Source organism: Ostrinia furnacalis, unplaced genomic scaffold (genome assembly GCF_004193835.3).
Source record: "Ostrinia furnacalis isolate ACB-3 unplaced genomic scaffold, ASM419383v2 OfSCF7708, whole genome shotgun sequence".
Lineage (NCBI taxonomy): Eukaryota > Metazoa > Arthropoda > Insecta > Lepidoptera > Crambidae > Ostrinia > Ostrinia furnacalis.
Window position 1 is genome coordinate 58,403 of NW_021137947.1, and position 27,003 is coordinate 85,405.

Here is a 27,003-nt window from a genome sequence, read left to right on the forward strand (position 1 = left end):
AAAATAATTTATTCTCAAAGTGGGCAGTAGACTAAATAAGTTTGGGAACCGCTGACTTAGGTGATCGTATCCATGGGTGATCAAAGGACACTAAAGTGCCGCCTGGAATCTCGTTGATCAAATCCACGTGATCAAAGTGGAATAGACCGATTCTTTTTGTGATAAAACTTTTTCTGATGAATCTTTTGTGATTTGGAAACATGAATAGTAAATTTTTGGCTTCAGAGACGGTGTGAAAATATCAATCCCGATTTTAATAAACTTCTATTTACCTGATCTAAGTTATTATTTTCTGTTATATATTTCGAGTTATAGAAGTAGGTATTAGATTCAAATTGAACACTTATCGTTTCCACTCTATCAATATTATCTATTTATTTAAATAAATTTATCAATTTACTTATTCTATAATATTAAGGTACATTGTATCAAATATTTCGGACTATATCATATTTATTAGCATTACTCATAACACAAACGATACAATATAATATTCTCCCTAGTGTTTTTAGTGATTTAAGTCCTGCATGAGGCTGATGAGTTCTGTTCGATTCATAAATTGTCCTCTAGTTCTTACTACTACTTTAGAGTGCTCAAATCTGTTCGTATAGTTGTAATACGTGAAATTTTGTAGTTGATGTGCTAGTTGTTACAACCGCAATCCCCTCAACAGAACGCTTCTTCCAATCGAGCGTGATCACGTCAGAAGCGACTGCAATGGACACAGCCACCTCCGTCGGTCCCGTGGTGGAGCCCGACGACATTGCGCCTGATAAACAGGCTCCCGATCTTCATTCCCCGTGATGCTCGCCCCCCGCGCCCGGCCCGAAGGACCACGAGCCCGGGGCAACGTACCAGGAGCCCGGGGCAACGTACCAGGAGCCGGGGGCGACGTACAAGGAGCCGGGGGCGACCGACAAGGATTCAGACAAGGGGTGCGCGGGGGCGACTGTGCTGCGGTGGACGCCGGCGCCGTTGCCGCACTGGCGGCCGGTCTCGCATCGGACTGTGTGATTTTGATTTCAATTTCAATTTCAATTCGACGTCTGCGCACCGTCTGAATCTGGATTAAGCAAACGTATCTATTGTTATTTTGCCTACTTTAAATTCATCTTGGCCCAAAGGTTAACTGGAGGAGAACGCCATACGGCATCAAGTTCAACTTTTGTACCTTGTTCAATGTGCAAATAGGGTGCGATTTCCGACTGTAAGCAAAGTAATAAAAACAATCTGCCAAAAAAATGCTTTTGGCACATAAGAGGTACCTAATATGGTTCAAAATATTATAATAGGTAACTCTCTATGTCACCACTTGCTGTAAAATCTAGCTTGAAAATACTTTGAACAATGCAAAATTAATTTATGTTTTTTATTTTAATTCAGACGATCTGTGGACGTTAATAGCTTCGACTTAGTGGAATTTTTTATCGTGAAAAAGCGATAAGTAATTTGTAATTTACTTACATAATTTTGTGGCATATAATAATTTACTGGTCATATTGTTTAAGCTATGTAGCAATATTTACGTTACAGGCGATGTTTTTAAACTTTTTGGTGGTGGTAATTTAGTATTCAATTTTTGTAATGGCGGCGAATAAGCTAGGAGGGGGCTAAATGTAAATATAATTAATATAAAATGGTCGAGGCGTCGGCAACGTAGTTGAAAATTAGATTTTACAATTTTTAGTGTTATTGGTCGCCTGCAGTTCCCAAATTTTCTTTTAAAAGTTACCGAAATTGAGTACAAGAACTCTATTAAAATTTCTTCATGGATAACTTCCAAGTTTTTTCGCCAGAGGCGCTAGCGGACTCTTGCACCGAGTGACTTTGCCCTGTCGGCTTTTCAAAGCGCCATCTACCAATGACATAGGAACTACAGACCACCAATATCGCTACCATTACTACATTTAAGGCGGTAACAAAATACAATACAATACTCCAACGATAAATATGTAAAAATAATGCTACGAAAATTAAAAAAACAACATATTATATTCTAATATTTTTATAGAATATAAAAGTATGATATGATCAAGCCTTCCAGTAATTTAGTGAAGTTAATGAAAATTCAGCTTGTAGCTATTATTTTGCTGGGCTGTAAGACAGGAAAGCGGAATAAACAAAATGCTTCCAGGACAAGCGTCAAAATAATAATTATTTGACGAAAGTGTGATATTATAAGTTGTTTTCGTTTCGTTGTTGTGTGTTTTGTATTGAAGATAGAATAAGCGGTATTAGAATATTTTTTTTTAATTTATTGAACGAATATTTAAGAAAGACGAGCCTTGCTTAAGAGATTAGTTTAGTTGTATTATTAGTGGCCATGAGATTGCGGATTACTGTTGTTTTGATTCGGCTATTTATTTATTACAGACAATGCAACATCGACGTACGCACAAATTTTAGATAATGGCAACTAATGCACAAAATATGTATGACTTATTATGACAATAAGTTTTAAGAACATTCATATGATCTCAAAACAGTTGCATAATGATTAAGATTTGCGACAGCGGATCGAAAACCACAGTAATTCGTCGTGTAGTTCGACAATCTTCGTCGAGGGACATTTTATAGGTGCCTTTCATAAGAATAAAGTAACGTACTTTTAGAGACTTGTAAATTGTAGTGTTCTTTTAATAAATCCATCCGCTCATACCTGTAACTTTGCAATTCATTAATACCTACCTAAACTTAAGATGATGTATTGTTTTCTGTAACCAAATTAAAGTTAAGCAACTACAGTTAAGGTCTAATGTAAAGTATTTTGGTTACAGAATTAAAGTCGATACTATTCTTTATCTACGAAATCCTAGTGATTTATTGTACTTAATTAATTTCAGTCATTTTTTGCGTACCGTGGCCATACGAGAAAAGCTAGTCATTAGAGTTACAATGTAAATTTAATATAAATTAAAATGAAAAAATATTTACATTATATTACCCCTTACGCTTATTAGTAAGGGGTTGAACCTAAAATTGTGGCCAAATTACACTTAATAAAATCCAAATATATATACACGATTTTTAATAGGTCTAGATGTATAAGTACTTAGTAATATAAGTTTGTAGTGACAATATGATGAAGAATGTAATGTGACAGCTCGGGAAATTTCGAGCAACGAAAGAAGAGTCTTAGTAATTGTCAAGTTTACTCACACGATGATTTAATTTACTATCTGTAACTATGTTTCTTATGAACATATTGGACGCTGTCACATTTATCATTTTGTAACACTATTAAACTTTTATTTACGTAGAAGAGATTTAATTTAAAACAATATTCAGGCTTTTCTTCTCATACATTTTATCAATATGTATTCTTTTTGTTACCGTTACCAAATTCTTTTGATGCCTTAAATTACTTTTGTAAATTAGAAAAATAGGATGATAGGTAACGTAGCAATAAATGACAAGCAATAATTATAAATCTAATTATAAAGAAAACAGCTTTAGTGAAGCTAGAGATTGGTACTGAGAGTAGTTTGATCCTATATTCATAACAATTGACTTGCAGAATATTTTTTCTATAGAAGAAATGTGGCTGAACTGACTGGGTTATATAAATTGGAATTAAAATTAGAAGATCAGTTTGGTACAATATAACATAGCTAATCACAAAACAAAAACTATATTAGACTATAAAATACAGCTGTAATAGTTCAACTAGGCAGAAAGGCGGGAATTAGTCAATTGCTAGCTATAGACATTAGAGGATATAAAACAGTTAGAAGAGATAATAGAAATGTCACTTATGGCTTGTTGACTACATTGATTCGGGAAACCTACACAACTTTGACGTATTGTAAAATCTGAACGAGGTGACTTTGTCGAGTCGGTATGGAATATAATATTGGTGACGAATTTAAACGCTCATTGGTGCCGAAAATTCTAGACTGTGATTCAATTGTTCATTCTGAACGTGTCTTATATTGAAATAGTTGTTTTGTATGATTGGCAATACGCACGGCTAGTGCTATGAGAACACTGTATTACTACAGAGAGGGACAGAACATGTTGTATGAAATGCATTTGTTATTATTGTAATAAAGATTTGTATCCATAAATAAATGTAAAGCAAAGAGGTGTAATTTAACTTTTATTTTATTAACAGCATTCGTAGTTTTGGTAGTAGTTTATTAATAGCTTTGCTATGATTTTTGCGTGTAAGGGACAAATAGAACAATTTTCGAATACAACGCAGTTCAATAACTAAAATGCCTCTGCACGTTTTTCTATGTGTCTCTTTACATGCATGTTTAATTACTTTTGATTAGCACCACTGTTACGATATGGAGTAATATTGAAAGCCTAAACATTATGTGCCTTAGATACAACAATATTGTATGATATTTATGATGCGTTCTATACAACGTGCTAACTAGAAATAAAGATAAACGTTATTTTGAAAGCCTGGAACTTGGATAATTGTCTTCATTGTTAGTGTTTATTTCAGCGAAGGCTTGCGTGTGGATCTTTCAAGATTTTCTATCACCAGCACTCTTCCTGAAGCTATCTTTATTTCCCCCCTTGTAATTTGACCTATAAAATTTAGATTTTCTTTCAAATCCCGTTAATTTTTCAAAATTATGAGAAACTGGGCACCTAACAGTCTGGAAATTGATTTCGAATCCAGAGTATATTACAATTATAACCCTCATCTAATGTTTATTCTACAATTAAGTAACGCTTTAAAGCGTAGTTTGCTGAAAATATTAATACTTCTTACTATATTGTATAATTTTAGTAAATACCTACATTATACCCATTTAAGTACCTATTATATACTTTTACTGGCATGTATATCTACTCTACGCCACAATTGAATTAGGCACGCTTTTTATTTGAAATGATTAGTAGATAATCTTTCATTCTCGCATGGCTTTTTACTATTACCGATTGAAAGGTACTATATCTACAATTAAATATGTTTTAATTTCTATTATTTTCTATTCACATATTGATAAAAGTTCTTAATGGAACTCAATCCGTCTTATTATTAAGTTTGTGGATTTCTGAAATTGAAATAACATACATACGTAAATAGAAAATAATTATAAGTATAATTAACCAATAGAAGAATACTCCTAGTTATGAAATTTTAGTTGATTGTACGTGCAATTACAATTAATGTTTTGTTAGCGAATTTATTAATTAATTTTAGTGTACCTACTTGTGTCCATGACCATATTGTTTGTAAATATGTTCCGGAGTGTATTTATAATTTCTATTTGTATAATTTAACAGTAGAAAGCGAATTTATGTACTACGTTCTTTGTAATTTGTCCTTACCGTGCTTTCATATTTTTAAATTTCTTTTTTTACATTTTTATTTGTATTCAAAGTCATAAAGGATCAAATGTACTATTTGGGAAAGGAACACGCGTACCAAATAACATCAGTTATTGAATCGAATAGTTCATTTGATTTAGACATAATAAACTAAAGATAGACTTGTAAAAATGTTATAACATGTATTTTTAACCTATACATAGTAAGATATTTATAGATTTTTAGTCGTTTAATTATTTCGAACGACTTGTTATAAAGAAAATTGGTGCTTAAAGCTTAACAAAAAATGAACGGCATAATAGTGTCGAGTATGTATTGTCATGGGGAGTCGAGCATTATGACATAGCATGCGTTGTTATGCTTGCATTACATGTGGAATTGCTTGTCAGCCAACGTTACATAAAAAAACAAATGAGAAAATAATTGACTAATTTTGAAAATAGAAAATCTTGATTAAAAAAATAGAATTTTATTAAAAACACCTCGGTGCAAGGTTAGAGCGTGCAAAAAAGTAGCTTCGAAATAATTTTGTTGTTTGACGATTTAATATTATAAAAATAAACGATTTCACATGTGAATGTAAGCAGTTATAATAATGTAGGTAAACTTTGCTCAATATCGATGAAAACTGAAAGTGTTACAGTTGATGCAATACAAACAAACAAACACACAGTTGAGTTTTATTTAATGAATTAGCCTATTCCAATTTGAATAAATCAAAATGGTTAAAAATGACGTCTACTGCAGCTCGACTGGGATATCCACAACCCCTCTAGGTGCTTCCCGCGACATTCACCAGATCGTCAGTCCACCTAGTGTGAGGCCTACCTACCCACACCACGTCTATGGTGGCTTTTCTGCCCCATCGCATTATTTTTTTTAAATGTGTATTGAAAGCATAATATATTTTAAAGTTCTATTTTGAAAGGGCGACCAGGTAAGTAGGTATTTAATTCAAGGTAAATACCCAATGAGCTATTGAGCTAAAAGTTCTGGGTTCGACTCTCAGCCTCAGGTTTTTCTGGGTACCTACCTAAGTAAGTTAATTGTTCCCAATTTAATTTTTTTTATAGTGGTGAATAGAATTTATTTGACAGATTTATAATTGATTGCCGTCGACGATGACAGCATGACTGATATTATTGTCCACTATCGATCAATCGATATTCGTTTATGACCTACTACGCTTCACAGCCACGCACGCCACAATGTGCTAAGGCTCTACGCACACGAATACTTTTGGATGCATGAAAAGCCCCGATGGATGGCGCTTTGGCGCATTTAAGTGATAAAATAATAAATACCAGCTTTCCGCCCGCGGCTTCGCCCGCTTGAAATTTTTTGTCACAGAAAAACTTTAACGCGCGCGTCCCTGTTTCAAAAACCGGAATAAAAACTATCCTATGTCCTTTCCCGGGACTCAAACTATCTCTATGCCAAATTTCATCAAAATCAGTTCAGTGGTTTAGGCATGAAAGCGTGACAGACAGACAGACAGAGTTACTTTAGCATTTATAATATTAGTATAGATTGCGCAAAGTTGCATTGGTTCCTCCTACCATGAGCACAAGCACAACTAGATGCGACGTAAAAGACAAATAATAATATGATAACGCCATCTAAGAATGAAAGTTGGAACTAAATTTTTAGGAGTGGTGCTATTCAAAGCGCAGTTCATTATAATTTAAAAAAACATCAAAATTTTATATTAAATATTTTTTGAGCTGTATTCTCTACCTACATAATTGAAACGGCAAATTATTGCTAATTAATATAAAATTACGATAAAACTCAATTAATTTAGTAAATGTTACTGTTGCTGCCCACCAGAGGCGCTTTAATCTGCCCAGTGAGAAAATAGGGAAGGCGATTCTTCAATATCGATAAATTGAATCGATTGGAAATTGAACTGACAATTTTTTTTACAAAAACTACTATTTATTTAAATGAAGTGTCAGTCAGTTTAATCAGTCTATTTTGCATTTACGGTATTTGCATTTAATACTTATTAAGATAATTCTACTACCCGATAGCTCTGCCGCACAATTTATAAACGCAGTAAGTAACACGTGAACAGTTTCGAGAAAAACGCGATCAAAGTTGAAATTTTATTTTGGGGTGTCTACAATTAGTTACGCAAATATTTGTAAAAAAAAATATATGGGCTTATAGAGCTAAACTTAAAGTTTATTTTGATATGAGGTTTTTGTATTTTAATTAATATTTTGTATTTAAAATTATTAAAAAACTGTTTATGTTATGGATTAACTAAGATTTCGTTCGATACTTACTACCCATGAATGCAGTATGATTGTTCCTTACTGCGTTTATCAGTAGTTTTCGTTACTTACGGTACATGTGTTAAATGATTGATTTAAATTTTAGTTCTTACAACGTAATATATGCGCCGTATCTTTACAACTTACTGCATTTATGAGTGGGAGTGTGAATCAAAATAATTTATCAAAACTTTAAATGCGCAGTAATAATACAATTATACTGCGCTTATCATTAGCCAATAACGCTTTCATGTTGAACTTTCCCAAATGACCAAGGGGTAAATGAAACAAGTATTACAAAATAATTGCTGAGATCGCTTGTTATTCAATCAAAAATTAAGATATGGCACCCACTTTTAGATCTTAAATATACCAATCTAATAAAATAAAGACTCGGTCGTTCGTTTCAGCCGAAAGATGTCCACTGCTGGACAACGGCCTCCCCCAAGGATTTCCACAAAGACCGGTCCTGTGCCGCTCGCATACAATTGTAGAAACATAATAAGAATGATGTAATTGGCACATACTGCACTATTACTGTGTAGCAAATTAAATAAGCGCGAGTATTCACGTAATATTAAGTTATTATGTGCTCTTACTGCTAACATAGTATGTGAAGAAACCTACAATCTGCTCTTTACTGCGTTTATGATAATATGTATCTTCCGTTCTAAGATAGATAGAAAAAAACGGGTCTTTGATTCTTATAGATCGCGATGTCAGGATTCAGAATATTCAAAACAATCATAAATGCAGTAAGTGGTACTTACTGCGTTTATAAATTGTGCGGCAGAGCTAACTGGTAGATAGTTCTAGATGACATTAAGTTAACCTTCATCGATGACCATTCGTCTATGAATCCAAGCATTTCGTGTTCGCTCAGCCTAAATGTAATGAATGGCATGGTACAGAGAGCAACACTTGAGTCAGCTTGCTATTTTCGTCTCTATTCCCATTAAAATACGGTTGCAAATAGTAAACTGCTGTTGTTTTGACAAAAGGGCAGTTGTATTCACACCCCTCGGTTGAGGCCTTTACAAAGCAACCCCGAACGTAACTCAGAGTCTAGTTAGAATTACAACTTTTCCCTTACAATAATACAGTTACAGTATTTTTGGGTAAAACTGTGGTAACTAGACGTTATTGGAAAACTCTACCTTCTAATTTCTGAAGCAAATAACTTGTAAGTATTGTCATCATTATCAGCAGTCCACTTTAGTAATAGGTAGGTACCACTGGCCTTTCCTAATTACCTACATCAATTCAAATTTTAGGCTTTACGGCTACTTTAAGTTCAACTAATATTATGTGCGTATTTTATGATATTGTTTCCATTTTTACAATACATATTCGTAAAGAAGTGGTTAAATTAAGTAAGCTTGCATGCATTACCAACTCAAAAGCGTAATTTGGTTAATGTACCATAAACATTCATTGAGCAGATAAAAATTAAAAAGGTATTTATTTATAAATTATACTAATAAACTATTATTTGCCGCTAATCAATCTCTGAACCAATGTGGTTGCAGGTACAAATAATTTTAATCAATCTTCTAACTCGCCAAACTAATTGAACACGCAACGGCAACGCTCTCATAACGCCCAGTAGGTATTCGATAAATCGAACTTTGGCATAATCATCGTGCGGTCGGATCGCGAAAATCAATACCAAGTCGATGTTGCATGCTCGCTCCCTACAAACAGTCGCTAACTTTGAAAACATTCAATGCTCTTGGAACTTTAAATCGAATTACACCCCTAACGCTTTCAAAATAAGACAGCAATTGCTATGCGCGGAGTAAAAAGATAGAACTGTGTCACAATAACGACCGAAAGAACGGATAATCGACGGCCAGCCTTGTGCGATATCGATTTTGCTAGGGTGTATTTTCAGTTCAATGCAGCACTACCCTACACCCATCCCTTTTGCTTACCAAACAAAATGCATGAGGGAAAAAGAGACGGCAATACTGCTGTTGTTGCGTCGCGCCGTGTGGGGTCGCCAGTCGCGCGGTTGCCATGGCAACAGGTCACATGACGAGGGAGAGATTTCCAATATTACAAGATCGTCGTATCAATTTTCGATAATATTGTAGGTCACATTCTATAAATGGCCGAGTTAGTTTTTAATGTTTTTGTTAACGGGAAAAAGATAACTATCAGTGTGGAAGAGGAAGACGATGGTAAAGAGAATAAGAACGTATTGAATTTGAAAAAGGTGAGATGTTTTCCAATATGGTTGACTGAGTATTGATTGACAATTTGACGCTGTTAACTCGATCGGTTAAGACAAGTCTGTCAGATAGTGTCAGAGCAAGTTATTGATTTTTTGCGTCTATACAATATAATGTAGGTAGAGGCTAGAAGAGGTAGGTATACCTACGTAGGTCAACTTATGAAGTTGAACATAACCTAAACGGAATGTATAGGGTAATGGGTAATAAGATACCTAGGCCTACTTACCGAATCTAATTACATAGGTATTTAAGATAGATCATAACAATAATTGTTTTTCGTTAGTTTAATTAGGTTAGGATAGATTATTTCTCTCTATCTCTCACTAAGATGTAATTAGGTACATACCTAGTCAAGCCAAGATTATGAAACATGTAAAGTTTGCATGCACCGACTCCAAAAGTATCAATCATGGTATACCTACATAAATATAAATAATTCGTCCGAATAAATAAGTAGGTAATTAGTAATTATTTTTCTACGTTTTAGTGTAGGTTTTTTGGAGTCGGTTTTATTTTTTTATAAAATTTTACTTATTTCTTGCTTTTTAGTTAACCAATTATTACCTTGATGTTACCACTGAAGGTAGGCAGTACACTGAGACCAAAAAAAATTGGTTCATAATCGGCGGAGATATTGTGTATAAAAAAGTTCAACCCCAATTTTCCACCCTTGGGGGTGAAATATTTTCTTCAAATTCGCATGAAACCACCCTTTTGATAATACCTATTCAACAAAAAAATAATCGTTCAAATTGGTTTATAATCGGCGGAGATATTGCGTATAAAAAAGTTCATCCCCAATTTTCCACCCTTGGGGGTTGTTTTTCTATTATTAAATTTAAATGGGACCACCCTTGAGGTATTACCTATACGCCGAAAAAAGATTTGTTCAAATCGGTTCATAATTGACGGAGTTATCGCGTAACAAACATAGAAAAAAAAAAAAAACATACGGGTCGAATTGAGAACCTCCTCCTTTTTTGAAGTCGGTTGAAAATAGTAAGACACGGGTCTTAGAGTAGGCGCACACCGTTGATTTTTAGTTGGCCGATAGTTGTGCCCGATTTTAATTTTTATGAAGAATCGGCCAAATCGAATCGGCGTAGTGTGCGCACTCCCATACATGCCCATACTGATCAACTGCCCGACTAAACTATCGGCCGACGAAAAATCAACGGTGTGCGCCTACTCTTAACGCGACGTTTATTAATGAGTTCCATTATAAGTTACCACTTCTAAGTTGACCCCACCGGGCGTTGAACCCGGGCCTTACGCATCGGGCCTATACCCTATGACAATGAATGCAACATTGTATGCGGATGTGGCTATACCAACCCCGTGACACCATGTGTACTTATAGACCCACTTCCGAACGGTTATGACCGCGAAGCCATAAAAAGTGTTTTATATCCTAGCACAATCTTAAAAAAATCTGTACTTTATTAAAAAAAAGCTTCACAAGCTTTAATCCATCAGTTTACTTGACTATTAGTTGACTGGTAGAGATCTGTTGACTGGATCCTTGGGAGGACTTTGTTCAACAGTGGACGTCTTTTGGCTGAAACGAACGAACGGACGATAGTATTTACCCGACTGCGCCAGAAAGAGGGTTATGTTTTTTTATGATTCTATCTAGACTAGGACTGCTTAGTATGTTACATACCTGTTTTATTTATTGTGTGACAGGTAGACTAAAATTGTACTTTTTGCAAGGAAAAGGCACACCATTTTGTCCCGTCCTGGACCTACTTTTGACTCAAAAGTAGGGGATGAGTTTTGCTGGGGATTGAATAATTTCTCATACGAGTACCTACCTACAGGTGGTATAAAAACATGAGTTTTTATAACACCAGTAGGTATTCGTATGATTGTTAACAAATGATTGTTTGCTTGCTTTTGGTAAGAAACTCGGTGTTTTTGAACGGGGGAAACGTGCGTGCGGGAAATGCTAGTTAAAATGGTTTAACTACGTACATAGATAACCTGATTTTATGTGTCTAATGCCCGTTTTCACCATCAATCCCTAATTTTTAAGTGACCCCTTTGAAAACAAAATTCCTGTTATGTGTTACCATAGGGGTCACTTAAAAATTAGGGATTGATGGTGAAAACGGGCATAAGTATATCCTAATGTTATTATGTTCACTTATAGTAGAGGAATCCACCTCAGACTAAATTCTTATAAAAGTTAGTTGAATGGCAATAGATAATAATTAACTAGAGTTTAATAAAAAAAAGTCTCAATCTCAAATACAGCTTAATAAAAAAAGTCTCAAGCAAGATTGACAGTTGACACCCTTGCCACTTGAGCAAAAAAAGTAACAGGTCAACGCACCCGGAAGACAGCCGCACGCGCCGCACAGGTGCGCGCTCGATAATATCGATTGCGGCAAAAAATCGATGCGTGACGTCACAAAATGGCCGCCGCAGCTGGCGAGGGCGACCAAAGGGGTGTTTTACATTTTTTTAAACACGCAAATGCTTTTTGATGTTGGGCTAGATTGATATTTTCGAAGGGTTGCATGCAAATTGGCTCCGCTGGATTTATCGTTTCTTTGTTGTTTTGTATGGAGAAATTTTTATTCTTTTCCACCCGTTTTAGTCTTTTGGTAGATCTATTTATTAAAATTTTAAGTACGTAGGTAAGTAATGCTTAGTTAGCCTATGACAATAAAGAAACATTTTATTAGATTTACGCTACTTTTATTATTTTGATTATTCTTCAGTTGCTTAGTAATAGAATGTTTTTTTTAAATTAGTATCTATGTTCCAAAGTAAAGTAGGTAGGTACTAAACATATATTTAAACTTTTCCAATCGCCTTAACATCAGAGTAATTTTAATTTGCCTAAGGATGCGTAACAAGATGGGTTCCATACCCGGTTATCAGTTTGGCATTAGTGACGTAACCGTAAGGTACGATGTGGTATAGGGGCCCAACGTGATAGTGATGTAAATAATTAAACCCTCGATATCGATAAAAAATAATTCAAAAAAAATAATTTGATATTTGTGTTCGCTCGTAGCGTCTCGTAGCGATATAATATTTGTTTGCTACGAAGAACTCTTGCCGTAGCAGTTCTCTGTAGCGTTGTAGCTTAATTGAACTTCATTTGATGTAGCTTGGAAAATGAAAGAAAAACTGAACTCTGTAGCTTGTATTTACTTTCAGCTGTTTGAACTCTACGTAGAATGACTTTTTGTTGAAATCGGTTGAAGTTTCAATTATTTTTATTTTATTTTATTCCTGAATTACACATGTTTGAAGCCATTTTTGGGCTTTTTTGTCTTTACTTAGTTCATTTAATGGATCCGATGATGAAGTAATGCGAAACGTGTATCAACTATTAATAAAGAGTGGAAAGTATGTGACTGAGATACGTTAAGTACTTCGCAAATAATGCTTTTACGTAACACGCTGGTGTCGCAAACCTTTTGTTTAGTATCGGGGTCAGTTCTAAATTACAATGGCAACGTTTTTATCGAGTATTGTTCCGAGGCCTCCCTAAAAATCCCTCTGAGCCAGGTGGTTAGGGTCATTCCGTGTCGGCGTGTGCTATACAGTCTACCCTACAACTAAATATCCCATAGTAAACCTTAGCACGTTGCTTTAGGGACTATGAGTGGGTGAAGGGACTGAGGTGCACTGTTTTTCCATAAATAAATGGGGTTGACGGTGAATAACAATACTTGTATTATGTTACAAAGACTAGACAGATGAATCATAACATTTTCGAAGAAAAAACGGTATTCAAAGAACCTTTGGAAAATAAATCTCCTACACTGTATCTTTGAAATTGTTTAAAATGTAACCGTAATGGTATGTTTCTAATTAGAATGTCGTAATCTTTACGTACTTGATTAATTATAACTATGTATAGTTCAATTCAGATCTAGATAGAGTCATACTATGATAGTAAGCTAAAATGAAATAATTCGGGAGCCATTTTATACCCTAACTACTTGTTCTTCTAATCTTAATTTAACTATGTACCTACTACAAAAAGTAATAAAGTGCGGAACAAACGGTGCTTGAAAAGGACAATGACTTGTGCTAATCAACTAATGTCTGCAAAATGTGTAGAGTTAAAGGTATTTTGGCAAAGTGAAGAAACGAACAAAAACGACCGCCAACATTATAGAGATTGCGATATTTATTTTTTCTCCAAATTTTTCATTCGGCAAAGTTTTGTCAGATTTTTTGCTTAACATGCAAGGTGTTAGTTACAGTAACATTTATTGTGAATAGAACTGTATTTTCCTGAAGTATTTGCATAGAATCGCCTGACGCTTTCACATGAATTTATGCAGAATTTCCCAGTAATTGAGATTTTAAAATGTAGGTCGTTTAAAGCATGTGAGATTCTTAGGATCCGTTTAAGCCTTTCATAGCCAGAAGTTCCGCCATGAGGTAAGCTGAAGTACGTAGGTCGCTCAGTGACAGCAATGCTCCAACGAGGGCACCCCGCGTATTAAACGCCCCTCTACAGCACACGTCTTGGGGAAAACCCTTCGAAGATCTTGCACATCTCCGGCTTAAGTCGTCGGGAAAGCTAGATTCTAATATAAACGCAGCAATGGTTGCTAAGTAAGGGAAAAAGTCCGTTTTAAGAGAAGTAACGCCTAAGGGTAGGTTAAGGGTGCATTGTATAGTGTTCACGTCAGATAGCCAGACAAAGTAACCCCAGCCAAAGTAATACAGCTCCATTTGTGTTCAGATAAGGTTGGAATTGCAATGGTAGAGTGTAGATAGGTTGCTCGCAGGCGAGGGTAAAGAAACAGGGGTGTTTGCAGGATGCGGGGCGGGGGGTCGGGTCGGCGCGGCGCGCACGCGTGATCCAGTCGCCCGTGCGACCCCGCTGCCGCCGGCCGCGCGCCATGGACGACACAAGGGTGCGAGACCGCGCGCCGCTCACCGTCATCGTCGCGCCAAGCAACGCTTCGCCCCCCAGGCTGTCCCCTGCCGACCTCCTCCCCGACGGCGATGCGGCGTTCCACCCTCTCTCCGCCGTCAACGGGCGCCTCACCCCGCCGGGGCTCGAGCCCGCCTCGTATGCGACCCTCACGCCCTTGCTGCCTCTGCCGCCCATCAGCACAGTCTCAGACAAATTCGCGTACCATGCCGGCGGCACCTTCACGGTCATCCAGCAGCAGCAGTCGTACGCGTCCCTATCACCGGCTGCTTACAATGAGCCGCTGTCCCCACAATCGGCGTACAGCAGAAGAAGTGCGTCACCGAATTCATTCGAGAGGCGGTCCCCGACGCCGCCTCTCCCAAGCCCCGGCTTGGACCTCAACGCGGCGTTGATGGCGAGGGAGGAGCAGCAGCAGCAACAGAACGACTTAGAAGAGATAAATACTAAAGAGCTAGCGCAAAGGATAAGTGGCGAGCTGAAGAGGTACTCGATACCGCAGGCGATTTTTGCACAGAGGGTGTTGTGTAGGTCGCAAGGGACGCTCAGCGATCTGCTCAGAAACCCGAAGCCCTGGTCGAAGCTCAAGTCTGGGAGGGAGACCTTCAGGAGGATGTGGAAATGGCTGCAGGAGCCGGAGTTCCAGAGAATGTCTGCGTTGAGGCTAGCAGGTAAGACTGCATGACGCTTCAGTATTTGTGGTAGATTTGCCATTTTAATTTTGAAACTGTGTCTAAGAGATGTAACTTTTATTTTAAGGAAAGATTTTACTGTGTACGTTTTTTTTCGAATACAGAGACCACTTATAGTAGTTGTCTTCACAGGCTTACTCATTATGTAAAGTAGGCTAGTGACCTATTCAAAAAGGTTTTTAAATACGTGTTTTCTCATTACTTGTTTCTGTTTTGTTAAAATTGTGTTATTCCTTTTATCTATTTACTTAAAGGTTATTGCTTAAATAATGTTTTTACGTTAAGACTTTTCTATTTGGAATCCCACTATATTCTAATTGGAAATTTAAGTTAGTGATGTATTTTATTATTCAAAAGTTTAAGCTTAAAACCGTAAAAGTAAACTTCTTTTCGTCTAGTTCTTTTTGTATCAATGCGTTTTCTGTAGGGAAACACACCTGGGTAATTTATAAAAAGAATCGAAAATAAAAGTCAACAGTAGTTTACAAACAGCGGAACGTCAGCTGCCCGCATCGATTGTGCAGCATCGATTCGCGGGTCGATGCGGCGCGTCACTACGCGCTGTAGGGCTGACACAAACAACATTTCAAATCTATCCAGTAAGATATTTTCTTTTCGTGTTTGCTATTTTTCATTTGTGTAACGTAACATTTATGTAACTAGGGATCCGATTCTTCTATAGTATCTATAGGGATATTTCATTCGTTATTTATTAATGACCAAATTATCGGTCACCGTATAAAAAGATCATCTAAAATTTCTGAAAACGAAATAATAATATTTCTCTGTAAACAGTTAAAAAACAGTCACTCAACATAAGATATTTCGTGGGGTCAGTAAAGTAAGTAAGTGGTTGGTTTTTACCTCAAAAATGTGTCATTGGATTCAGATTCAAATTGAGGACACGTGATTAATAGATACTGTTACAGACTACCTAACTGGATCCAATCATTCTCGTGTCCAAGTTACTATTTTTCACCTCTTCGTCGAGACGTGCCAAGTGTAGTTTACAAACAGCGGACCGTCACACGGTGGGCTGATATTAGAGCTTCATAGACTTAGCGTCGCTCAAAAATCAAGTGCCGAATTTTGAAAAAATAAATATGCCAATGTGTTCCTTTACCAAAAAGGAATATTTTATGTTATGTAACGTTTCTTGATAAAGTTATTATTTAATAAGTTATTGACAATTTCCTTTTTTTTGTATGGAGCTCAACATTTATTTTTATTTTATTCGTTATTCTCAAGCTTTCTTAAGAAATTAACTTTTGTATTATGTAATCTATACTTATAATAAATCTGTAGAGAGGTCAATTCTGTACATTAAATATATTTTCAAAATAACTATCAGGGGGTGATTAGTGATCGATACTGATGCCAAAAATGCAATCAGTTAAATTTTTGTCTGTCTGTCTATCTGTCTGTCTGTCTGTCTGTCTGTCTGTCTGTATGTTCCTTATAGAAACAAAAACTACTCGACGGATTTTAACGAAACTTGGTACAATTATTCTTCATACTCCTGGGCAGGTTATAGGATACTTAGGAATTCCCACGGGAACGGGCATTAGCTTGAGAATAACGAATAAAATAAAAATAAATGTTGAGCTCCATACAAAAAAAAAGGAAATTGTCAATAACTTATTAAATAATAACTTTATCAAGAAACGTTACATAACATAAAATATTCCTTTTTGGTAAAGGAACACATTGGCATATTTATTTTTTCAAAATTCGGCGCTTGATTTTTGAGCGACGCTAAGTCTATGAAGCTCTAATATCAGCCCACCGTGCGTCAGCTGTCCGCATCGATTGTGCGGCATCGATTCGCGGGTCGATGCGGCGCGTCACTACGCTTCGTAGGGTTGACACAAGCGACAATGTTTTTCAGATTTTGATTAATAATTATTTTCTTATGCATTGGCAGAAAGTCTCTGGCTCACAGATAAAAAAAATTTAATAATCACCCGGCAATGGAAAGGGCGTGGGATCGAGTTTAACCTATAATTGATTTTTGTGGATAGGGTTAAAAGTAGAGGGAGAGTTTATGTAGATAGGTACTAAGTGCAACTGTGTGATTATGCATTAAAAGCTGTTAGAAATATCCATACCTGTATAAATTATAGGTAACGTAACCAGGTGGTAACATTAATCATCGCTTTTGTGGTAGATGGAGATAGCTGAATTTTAGCCCGAAGGTTATTGTGTATTTTTTGGCTTAACACGGTTATTTATTATACGTTATCTTATCATTATTTTGTCAGACGAGAAGGGTTTTGCTTGATAATTGATTGTATCTATTTTGGACAACAGCGTTATTAATGTTACTTGTGGATAATTATGTAGCTAGAGATATAAAAAAATGGTATTCTTTGGAAATAACAGAATTTATTACTTAAACTCAATTTTGAGTAGTATAATTGTAGATTTAAATGTTACGTAACGTAGGATCTAACGTTATCTTTACATGATTGCCATCGAATATTAATATTTCTAACAGTTTATAATAGTGAAATGTTTTTGAAATATTTTTCCCCTTTGTTTCTAGGGGAAACGTGTCCACTACAATGACACCCCTTTTTTAAATGAATTGCGTAAAGTTGGGGTGGGCCCCTGTTAGGGTGCATAGAGCCAGTGTGTCAGCGACCTAATCTCTAGTGACGTACCCATCGACCGCCGCCAATCGATGCGCAGGAATCAGCTGCCCGAATCGATTGTTGTATTCGAGCAGCAGCTGATTTTGTGCAACTCTGTAATTATTAGTGGGCTAAGTAAATGCTATTAAGTATGGGCATAATTAATGTGAATAAATGGGATGAAATTCAACTTCAATTTTGATCGGTTTTACATTAAAGTGTTGCCCTGAGTTGTACCATCTCACACTTGGTATAACAAAAGTCAAACTCCATAAAAAACACCAGTTATTGTCGTTCAAAGGTATGAGGGTGCCACTAAAACAAGTGATTATTACAGGTTCGTAGATAGGTACATTGTTCGGCTGTTTTTTTATACTTCGATGTAATAATTTGGGTCCCAACGCTTTTGTAAGACTTTAAAAGCTACCATCGCATAAACGCTTCATACACACGCTTTTAAGCTTTGATGTCATTCCCTTAACATACAGTGAGACTATATTTATTTCAAAAATATTTCTCTACACTGTCAACCCTTCTTAACACTGACTGTGCGTAGAGCCGCCAGTATGTCACCGACCTAATCCTAGTGACGCGCCGCATCGACCCGCGAATCGATGCCGCACAATCGATGCCGGCAGCTGATTCTGTTTACAACTGATAACTTCTCGATAACTGTTACAGTAACGCTCGTGGGCGGATGATAAGATAGCGAAAAGTTTTACTTTACACGTGTGAGAGATAAGGAGTTTTCTACGTGAAAACAAATATGGAAATTAAGTAGTTAAGGCTCTATAAAAATGTGAAAAGATGCAAAATTCTTTGTTTCTTTCCCCGGGAAACAAGGTGACCAAGTTTTCAGTTCGGTTATACGAGATGTAAGATAGTTGCCCGTTTTCACAAACGACGCGTGCTTATGTGAAGCAGCTAATCGAATGCACAGCGTTGAGTAGAGCTCTGTGATTGGTTCCTGTCTCACCCTTTATGGTATTGTATGGTATCTTATTTTACTAGAGGCTGATAGTTTTATAAGATTTTTAGAATATTTACGAGGAATATAATATTGACCAGCCATTTTATTATACCTACAGTTAACCTATTTAAAATTCTAACAAAAAGACCAGAGCTTTTGTAAAATGTGATTGAACTAACCTTTCGATTGCTGCTGACTTTGACTTTCATGAAAAAACCCCAAACCAGTAAATTACTGGACAAAAAAGGCTGACGATAAACTTGATGTGGTTACAATAAAGTCGAGCTGTATTCGGGAGCCGGGGTTTTATCGCCGGGTTTGATGCTTCGTCTAGTCATTTTGGACTCACGCGTATAGACTGCTAGTTATAAACTACTATGTAAAATAAATTAAAGTAGAGATAACAGCTCTACGATTGGGCGCTGCGACGTGTGCACTAGTCACTAAAACCGCGTGAAATGTCTGTCTGTAAGAATTTTGGGGCAACTAAAGTAATTAGACAATTTGATACGCATAGTTATTAAACATATTAATAACTATACTAAGACTTTTCAACTATTCACCTACACCAATCTGGAAGATGAAGTCATAGTAATGAAATCTTCTATATTCTTTAAAACCGAAAGGTCACTGACTCACTCACTCACCACGAAATCTCAGAAACTACAAGTGCTAGGAGTCTCAAATTTTGCATCGGGGTTCCTTTTAGAACGCTTGCTCACTAAGACGGGATTTTACAAAATTCAACCCCTAAGGGCGTAAAACAGGATCCACGCGTACGAAGTCGCTGGCGGCCGCTAGTTTAATATAATTCATTGGTAAAAGTGATTCGTGGGCTAGATGGAACTGCGACACATTAATATTTAATTTAACACGAGCAGTCAAGCAATTCGAAGAAATATCAAATCGATCGATGGCTGAATATCCATCTATCATTATAATGGTGAAGCTATTTACTGTAATAATTGTCTGTCCAACTACACTTACCTTAAGGGCCCTTTCCCACGGCAGCTATGAGGGATACAGTAATGCAGGACCCCGCAAAACTGGACTGTCGAGCGAATACACAAGTGTGCGTGTAAAGTTCAAATTCGATCTGAAGGGATCGGTTTTTTCAAGTTGGGATGTTCGTGTGAATGTTACGTCCGTATTCACAAACATTACTTTGAGGTCTCACAGTGCGCGTGGACGCACAGGGTCATACATGAACCAATCACAGAGCGCTATTCAACGCTGTGCGTTCGATTTTCTGCTTCACTTAAGCAAGCATCGTTTGTGAATCCTGCAAAATCTGGATGTCTCCGTGGAAAAGAGCCCTTACCTGAAGTCGGTTTCTTCAACTTTGTATCTTGTACGAATTGTTTATCTTTGGCTACAGTAAAATGTAGAGTTTGCGGACTTACCGCACCATAAGAATGTAATATTCTCTATGCAGATATAAAAGCGTAGTGCATTCTGAGAAGGAGGGTCTATTTTCCTGCAGATTTGTAGAAAAGCATTCAGAACTTTCCATGTATTTAACATTCATTCACAAACATTACTATGAGGTCTCACAGTGCGCGTGGACGCACAGGGTCACACACGAACTAATCACAGAGCTCTATTCAACACTGTGCGTTCTGTGAATATGGGCGATAGTTTCTGATGAGGAACTTTTTCAGATGCAGCATAATTTTTCCAAAGAATATTGTAATGGAAAGTGACATTTTAACTATACCTTAATAGTTAAATTGATAGTCAATAAAATTCAAAAAACATTTACATTTACCTTGTATTTTTCCATACATTTTTATTCATATTTAATTTTCATTGAAGGTGTCACCCAAATCCGAGCCTCGAATCGAGCGAATGTACATTTCGGAGAATTTCCCGAATCCGCTTACAGTTTCAATTCAAACAATTACCTTTAAACATAGTTCATATTTACAAACAACGGTTGTTTTCAATGTTACTACAGCTTTGAATTTATCGTGTTTATCAATTGTTTCAATTTAATTAAAACCTACTTCAGTTGAATAGATTTGTAATTCTTCCATGTCAACCTTTACTTATTAATTTGTCTAGTTATGGTAGTTTTTCTAGTAATTTGATCATTTTAATTTTGTACAGTAGGTACTCTGATTCGTATCTACTTTTACAATAATCAAGTTGTTTTTATGATTTAGCTTTATAAATGGAGGCATTAGTGTCGTTATGAATTGTGCCCTAAATCCTTAAACTGTTAAAATAAGACTTTCTCATTCAGAACCTTCGTAAAAAACCTCACCAGGTGAAATGAGGTCAATTGGCGGCCATAAAATAAAATCGTTTCAACCTGTAGCTTCTAAAATATTTAGGCTTTCGACATCAATAACATACCAAACTGCCAATAGCATACATTTAGCATTTGGACATAATTAATATGAGGAATGGTAGAAATTATGAAAAGGCACGCGGCATGGCGGAGTCGGCACATGGCGCCTCACCCCTCCGGTGACGTCACAGCCCCCGCGGTATCGATCGCGCCCCCACCCCCCGACCTGCAGGCGGCTGTAGGTGTTATTATGTCTGTATTTTCGGTTTCTTTTGCGTTATACTTTGGGCTGTTTAAAATGTTACAGCAAATTGTAGATTGGTAACTGTTGTCTTTTTTATAATGATTTTGATTATTACATTTTAGCACATTTTTAATCATCTTCTAAGTATAGGTCACTAACCACAACCCTGGTGTCAGTGTAAAATCATGTCTTGATCTGATATGAAATCTCATTTCATTTGCTCTTTTTTGATGTATGTTACCTTGTCGTTGATTAAATAAAAAATGTGTTTGTATGTCCCAAAAATTGGGAACAAACACACAAAGTTGTTTTACTTTAAATGGGCTCCGACTGGAAATTTAACCCAGAACCTGAAAGTCTAAAGACTTGAAATACTAGGTTTGTTAATATAATAGAGAAAAATCTAAATTCTGAACATCCAAAATGAAAATTTTCTTGAATAGAAATCGTGGTTGCTATCGCACACTGAGAAAATGATAAAATATGTGTGGATTATGTTAATAAATTCGTCCATCGACTTAAAACCTTACACCAGCATAAATCTAGAGATTAACGACATTTTACAGTGATTCTGAACCTGGTATCGGTAGCGTGACTACTTCTCTATTAACATAATCCAAGAACAAAGTAGTTGAGGTGATCTTATGAAAATACATTCTTTAAATTATCACTTTGTTTACAGCACAAAGCTTCGTAATATTCTATCTATACTGTACTTGCGTCTACTACATTTTTCGCGTTCTTGAAAATTATGGTTCTTTTCATTTTATAAAATAGCTTCTTTAGTAGGGATGTCTGATTAAGTTTGCAAGGAATTGGCTTAAAAACCACGTTTTTTTTCACTACTTACGGGTGTTCTTTTGTCATTTTTTTCTATTTGTGTTAATACCAAGCTAACATAGGCTAGCTGTAACGTTTATCAAAGTTAAATAAAGTCGTATTTAGACTCAGAAAATTCTGTACTGTAGACATAGTACTTCAACTACAGAACAGTTTTCATAAAGACAAGTAATATAAGGACTAAATTTGACAAACTGATTGAAATCTAATTTTCAGATGCGCCAAACCAGCAAACGATAAAAGGCGACAATGTAAACAACACAGCACAACAGGCTTACTGTCAGCCCCGGGAGTACCAGGGGCCACCTCAAGGGCCCCCTGTGTACACGCCGGGGCCCACCCATTGGGACCCACATGCGTATGAGCCAGCCGGGGACGTATCTTGCTTGTGAGTCCTGCCCACTTGACTTTGATCCTGGTTTCCTCCAAATACCCATTCCTGTTCTGATCAATCCTTTTTCATTGTTATCCCATCTTCATTCATTTATTTGGTGGCTAAACTATATTTTTTTGGATTATCGAAGATTCCACTTTGAATTTTGATCCTCAACTAATTATGATCTTGATGTAAATGATGACATTTATTTTTATCTTGATGACATATTATTCGTAATACTTTTCGATTTTAATCCCAAAAATTTGTGATTTTTGTTATTATTGTGGATGTGTATTGTAATAGAGACTGAAGAAGTAAGCCACCCTGATGCAATTAAAACAGTATTGATATTGAGGAGCGAAAAGGACTCAATTGAAAATAGTTCATCAGTGATATTGAGTTTTGTCACTGCTTTTTTTTTCCAAACCGTCCTTTATATCCTGAATGTCCAAAAGTTATTTCACCATCCCCAGTCCTATCCTTACCTGTGGCTGCGTAGCAGTGGACTTGGTTTCTTATAAGTATACGTATTCATAGCTTGTCGCAAAGGTAAAACTCTTATACCTATGTAAATTATTTATACGTAATATATTTTGTTTATCGCATTATATATCAATGGTTTTATTTAAACAGGTTGCTTTGTGACAAGCCTGATATTAGAAAGGAGAATGTCTGGATGGATATAATATTTTATTTTTGTATTTTTATTTATTTATTTATCGTCGATCTAATGACAGTAAATGTGTAAAATGTATAGAAATTTGCTCATATAGATGTCCGTTTATTTATTTTGGATAGGCAGTATCATTTCCGTGAGCTATGTACCTGAATTTCTAGAAAATTCTGTGGAACTACAGCGTTTAGAACTTGTTTTGAGTTTCGTTGGTGTTGGTCAAAACTGGCAAAGATACTGCCTATACAAAGGATGATTACTGTTAATGTCCTAGAGAGAGATTATTTTATAGACGTAGGTAAGTGTATTTTGTTAGCATCAAGAAGCCAAGATGAATGTTAGACTGCTACCGCTGCCCCTCCCCTCCCTTTTTGTTTTTCCCCGCGCCCGGGCTGCAATAGTTTGTTTGAAATATGATTTTATAGGTGCCTGCGAGATTCAGAACCCTTTGTTAATGTTGTTTACATTGTCGCCAGGTATGCATTTTATAATAATACGTTTGATGTTTAGTGTTACATCTGAACGCGTTGGAACAACATTGCTATCATCTTTAGAGTTCATAATATCTTTTACTAATAGCTTTTTAATAACTAGAGTTCCAAGACGTCGGATTGTTTTAGAATAATTAGTTATTAGATGATAATGTTTCAAAATTTACGTGTTATAGACTACTGAACTAATTGTGTTATTTTAGGTTTTAAATGTCTATAATCTATTAATACTAACTAGTACCTACAAGTTTATGTAATCAGTATCATTTATTACTTCTATATCATCTAAATTTGTGGGTACTACCATAGCTTTAAGTTTAGGTTTTTTTAGAAATATCTCAGTGTTTAGATTAAGTACATGTACATTTGCCTATTAATGTTTCCGAAACTATTTCTTCATATGAACTGTTTTTGAGTTACTTGTCCTAAGATATCTTGTTGTTTGTTTTTATTGTTTTTATCTCATTTCAGTGCATATGGAGATAATAATAAATGTTTAGGAGCATGTTTGTTGTCTTTAGATGTTTAAATTTTTTTGATCTTCTCTAGACTTTCTTGATGTTTCAAAATTGATACTTTCTGTACGCATAATTGCAATAGTGAAACATTTTGTAATGATTATAAACTTTATTAATTTTATATTTTCGTTTTGTTACAGCGGCCCAGATTCCTCAGAGAGGCAGTGAGTATTGTTAGCGACTTTTTTAATTTGATTATAATAATAACAAATATTTAAAACTAGCTTTTGCCCGCGGCTTCACCCGCGTGAAATTTAGTTTGTTACAGATCGTCATAAATTATAATGTTATTCTGGATTATTATTAATAATAATACTGTAAAGTTTCATCAAAATCTGTTCAGCAGTTTTTGCGTGAAAGAGTAACAAACATCCAGACATCTACACAAACTTTCGCATATATAATATTAGTAGGATTCATAGTTAGTGCTTAGATAATTGGATTTTGATCATGTAAAATCAATATCACTTTTTACTTGGACGAAATGCGTTAACAATGGGGACTACTGCTTAAGGAATACAAGCAGTAACTAAAGATCTGTTGTATGGGATTTCTTGACCAATAGTTTCAACCAGTATTCTAAAAAACCTTCGCATATTCCTTTAGACAAAAGAAGCAGTTCACACTAATTTATGAGATACCATAGGCAAGGCTAATATTAATCTAATCAAATGTTGCTTTCCCTTTAATTCCAGGCTGCAAACGCAAGGAGGACATGTCTTCGGATACCCTTCCTTCCCCGAAGAAGCCACGTTTGGTTTTCACAGACCTCCAGCGGCGTACTCTACAGGCTATTTTTAAGGTAATTATTTCCACTATAGACTATAATATTAGACTATATTGGATATTATAACAGACTATATTGGACATATCAGACTATAATTGGATATATTATGCGACAAAAAGAACAAAACGGTACTATCTTTTTAAGTGGTGTGGTCTAATAACCTTTCCATAATGCAGAATTAGTAGCTTAATTAAACTGATCACGTGTCATCACCCTCATCCATGGAAAACCCAGTCCAATTAGTAGAGCTGAGAATTAAAAAATCCCAATTCCGGAAAAGTCAGAATAGAGAGAAGCCGGCTATGAAAAGACCAGACCTTTAAAAAGTTTCAGGTTTTCCTTAACCTTAACTTTGGACTAGAACTTTGAATCACAATTAATGCGGTTTTTTTCCCATTCCAGGAAACAAAAAGGCCATCAAAAGAAATGCAGGTGACAATAGCGAGACAATTAGGTTTAGAGCCTACCACAGTTGGCAATTTCTTCATGAACGCGCGGAGACGGTCCATGGACAAGTGGAAAGACGACGACGCTCCGTCCACAGACTTGGACCATCAACTGGATGGAGGGGATCTCGATCACGTTCCAAGTCTGGACTCCGCTGATTCCGAGGAAGACCACGATGACCAGGATGACCACCTTTTGTGACGCCGTATCCCCCAGCACCACCTCATAGTCCTTTGAATGTAGTTCAAAGTCTATGACCACGGTGTTGGTTGGCATTTTATAAGGTGTGAAACCGTTCGGTTTAAGAGGGTCCGTCGCCTTCTCACTTGTATTAACACGTTGTCAGTGCTACAAGACGGTCGCGGCTTGCTTTATTGTATTTCGTTTGTGGACTGCGTAAGGGTTAAATTCAAAATGCTTGCTTTTGTGTCGGCTGCTGCAGTTTCGAAATACTGGGAATGAGGGAAGAGTTTTTTTGACTTGCTCAAAACGTTATCGCCGTTTTTGGAACGAAGGCGATCTAAAATTCTGCAGCAGCTGAAATAAGATTTCGTTAAGCTTTTTGTTTGCTTGGTCGCAACCCATTTTAACAAGGGTCTCTAACAAGGTGTCCGTAATTTTGGATCTGTCTATCCCTCTCACTCCAATGAAGATGACGGCATGAGCGACAGAGAGAGAGAGAATGTTGCAAAAATACGAAGGTATGGTTGGGATCTAAAACGCGAACGTGACAGTGGCAACATCCAATCTTTACGACAACTGCAAAAAACTTTGTGTACAGTAATAATAGTATTGTCTAAGTGCTGAGATGGCAAACTGCTGGGTTTCGCTGTGCCATAGACAAGTAATCAGAGAGAACAGTCGCTTGACGCAAATACTGTACACTTAGTCCTTAAACAAGTGGAAAGAGGTGACAGTTGAAATTTCGAAATCATTTCTCAATGTAACTACGAGTACGTGCAAAAAACGCTGGAGTGAAGGGTTTTCGAAATGACAGCTGTCACGTTTTGCTACTTGTATATACTATGGGCGCAGGACAGTTTTGTGCACGGAGAAGATTTTTTATTGGCGACGTGTCTCTGTGGTTCTTTAGTCTATGGTTTAGAGCTATGGTCAACGTTGATCTCTCAATATTAAACGTTCTAGTCAAACGTTAACAAATAGCTAATAATTAATTGTAATTGTTCTTCTGTAATTTAGAAGAATTTATTGTATTATTTCATAATAAATTGTGTTAGTGGTATAGGTGTACCAGAATCTCATGGCAAATAGGGAAAATAAACTTTGTTGAGAGCAATACTGGGGAAATTAGAATAAAC

At 36.3% G+C, this 27,003-nt stretch overlaps 2 protein-coding genes across 3 annotated transcripts in view; both read left to right on the plus strand.

The window, feature by feature from the left end:
• The window catches only part of NfI (Nuclear factor I), a 52,339-nt gene extending 46,377 nt beyond the window's left edge, over positions 1 to 5,962 (plus strand). Inside the window, exon 14 of the mRNA XM_028322715.1 lies at positions 674 to 5,962. Within this exon, the coding sequence (XP_028178516.1) occupies positions 674 to 804 (131 nt within the window). The 3' untranslated portion in view covers positions 805 to 5,962. The remainder of the gene's footprint in view (positions 1 to 673) is intronic.
• Positions 5,963 to 14,661: 8,699 nt separating this feature from the next.
• onecut (homeobox protein onecut) lies at positions 14,662 to 26,921 on the plus strand. 2 transcript variants are annotated; one of them, XM_028322736.1, is made up of 4 exons: positions 14,662 to 15,391; positions 24,591 to 24,623; positions 25,146 to 25,252; positions 25,640 to 26,921. In XM_028322736.1, the coding sequence occupies exons 1-4, from the start codon at positions 14,686 to 14,688 to the stop codon at positions 25,883 to 25,885; spliced, it is 1,092 nt and encodes a 363-aa protein (XP_028178537.1). In that variant the 5' UTR covers positions 14,662 to 14,685; the 3' UTR covers positions 25,886 to 26,921. The 2 variants fall into 2 exon arrangements, with proteins under 2 accessions (XP_028178537.1, XP_028178538.1); XM_028322737.1 differs by having other exon boundaries at positions 24,591 to 24,614.
• Positions 26,922 to 27,003: the final 82 nt, after the last annotated feature.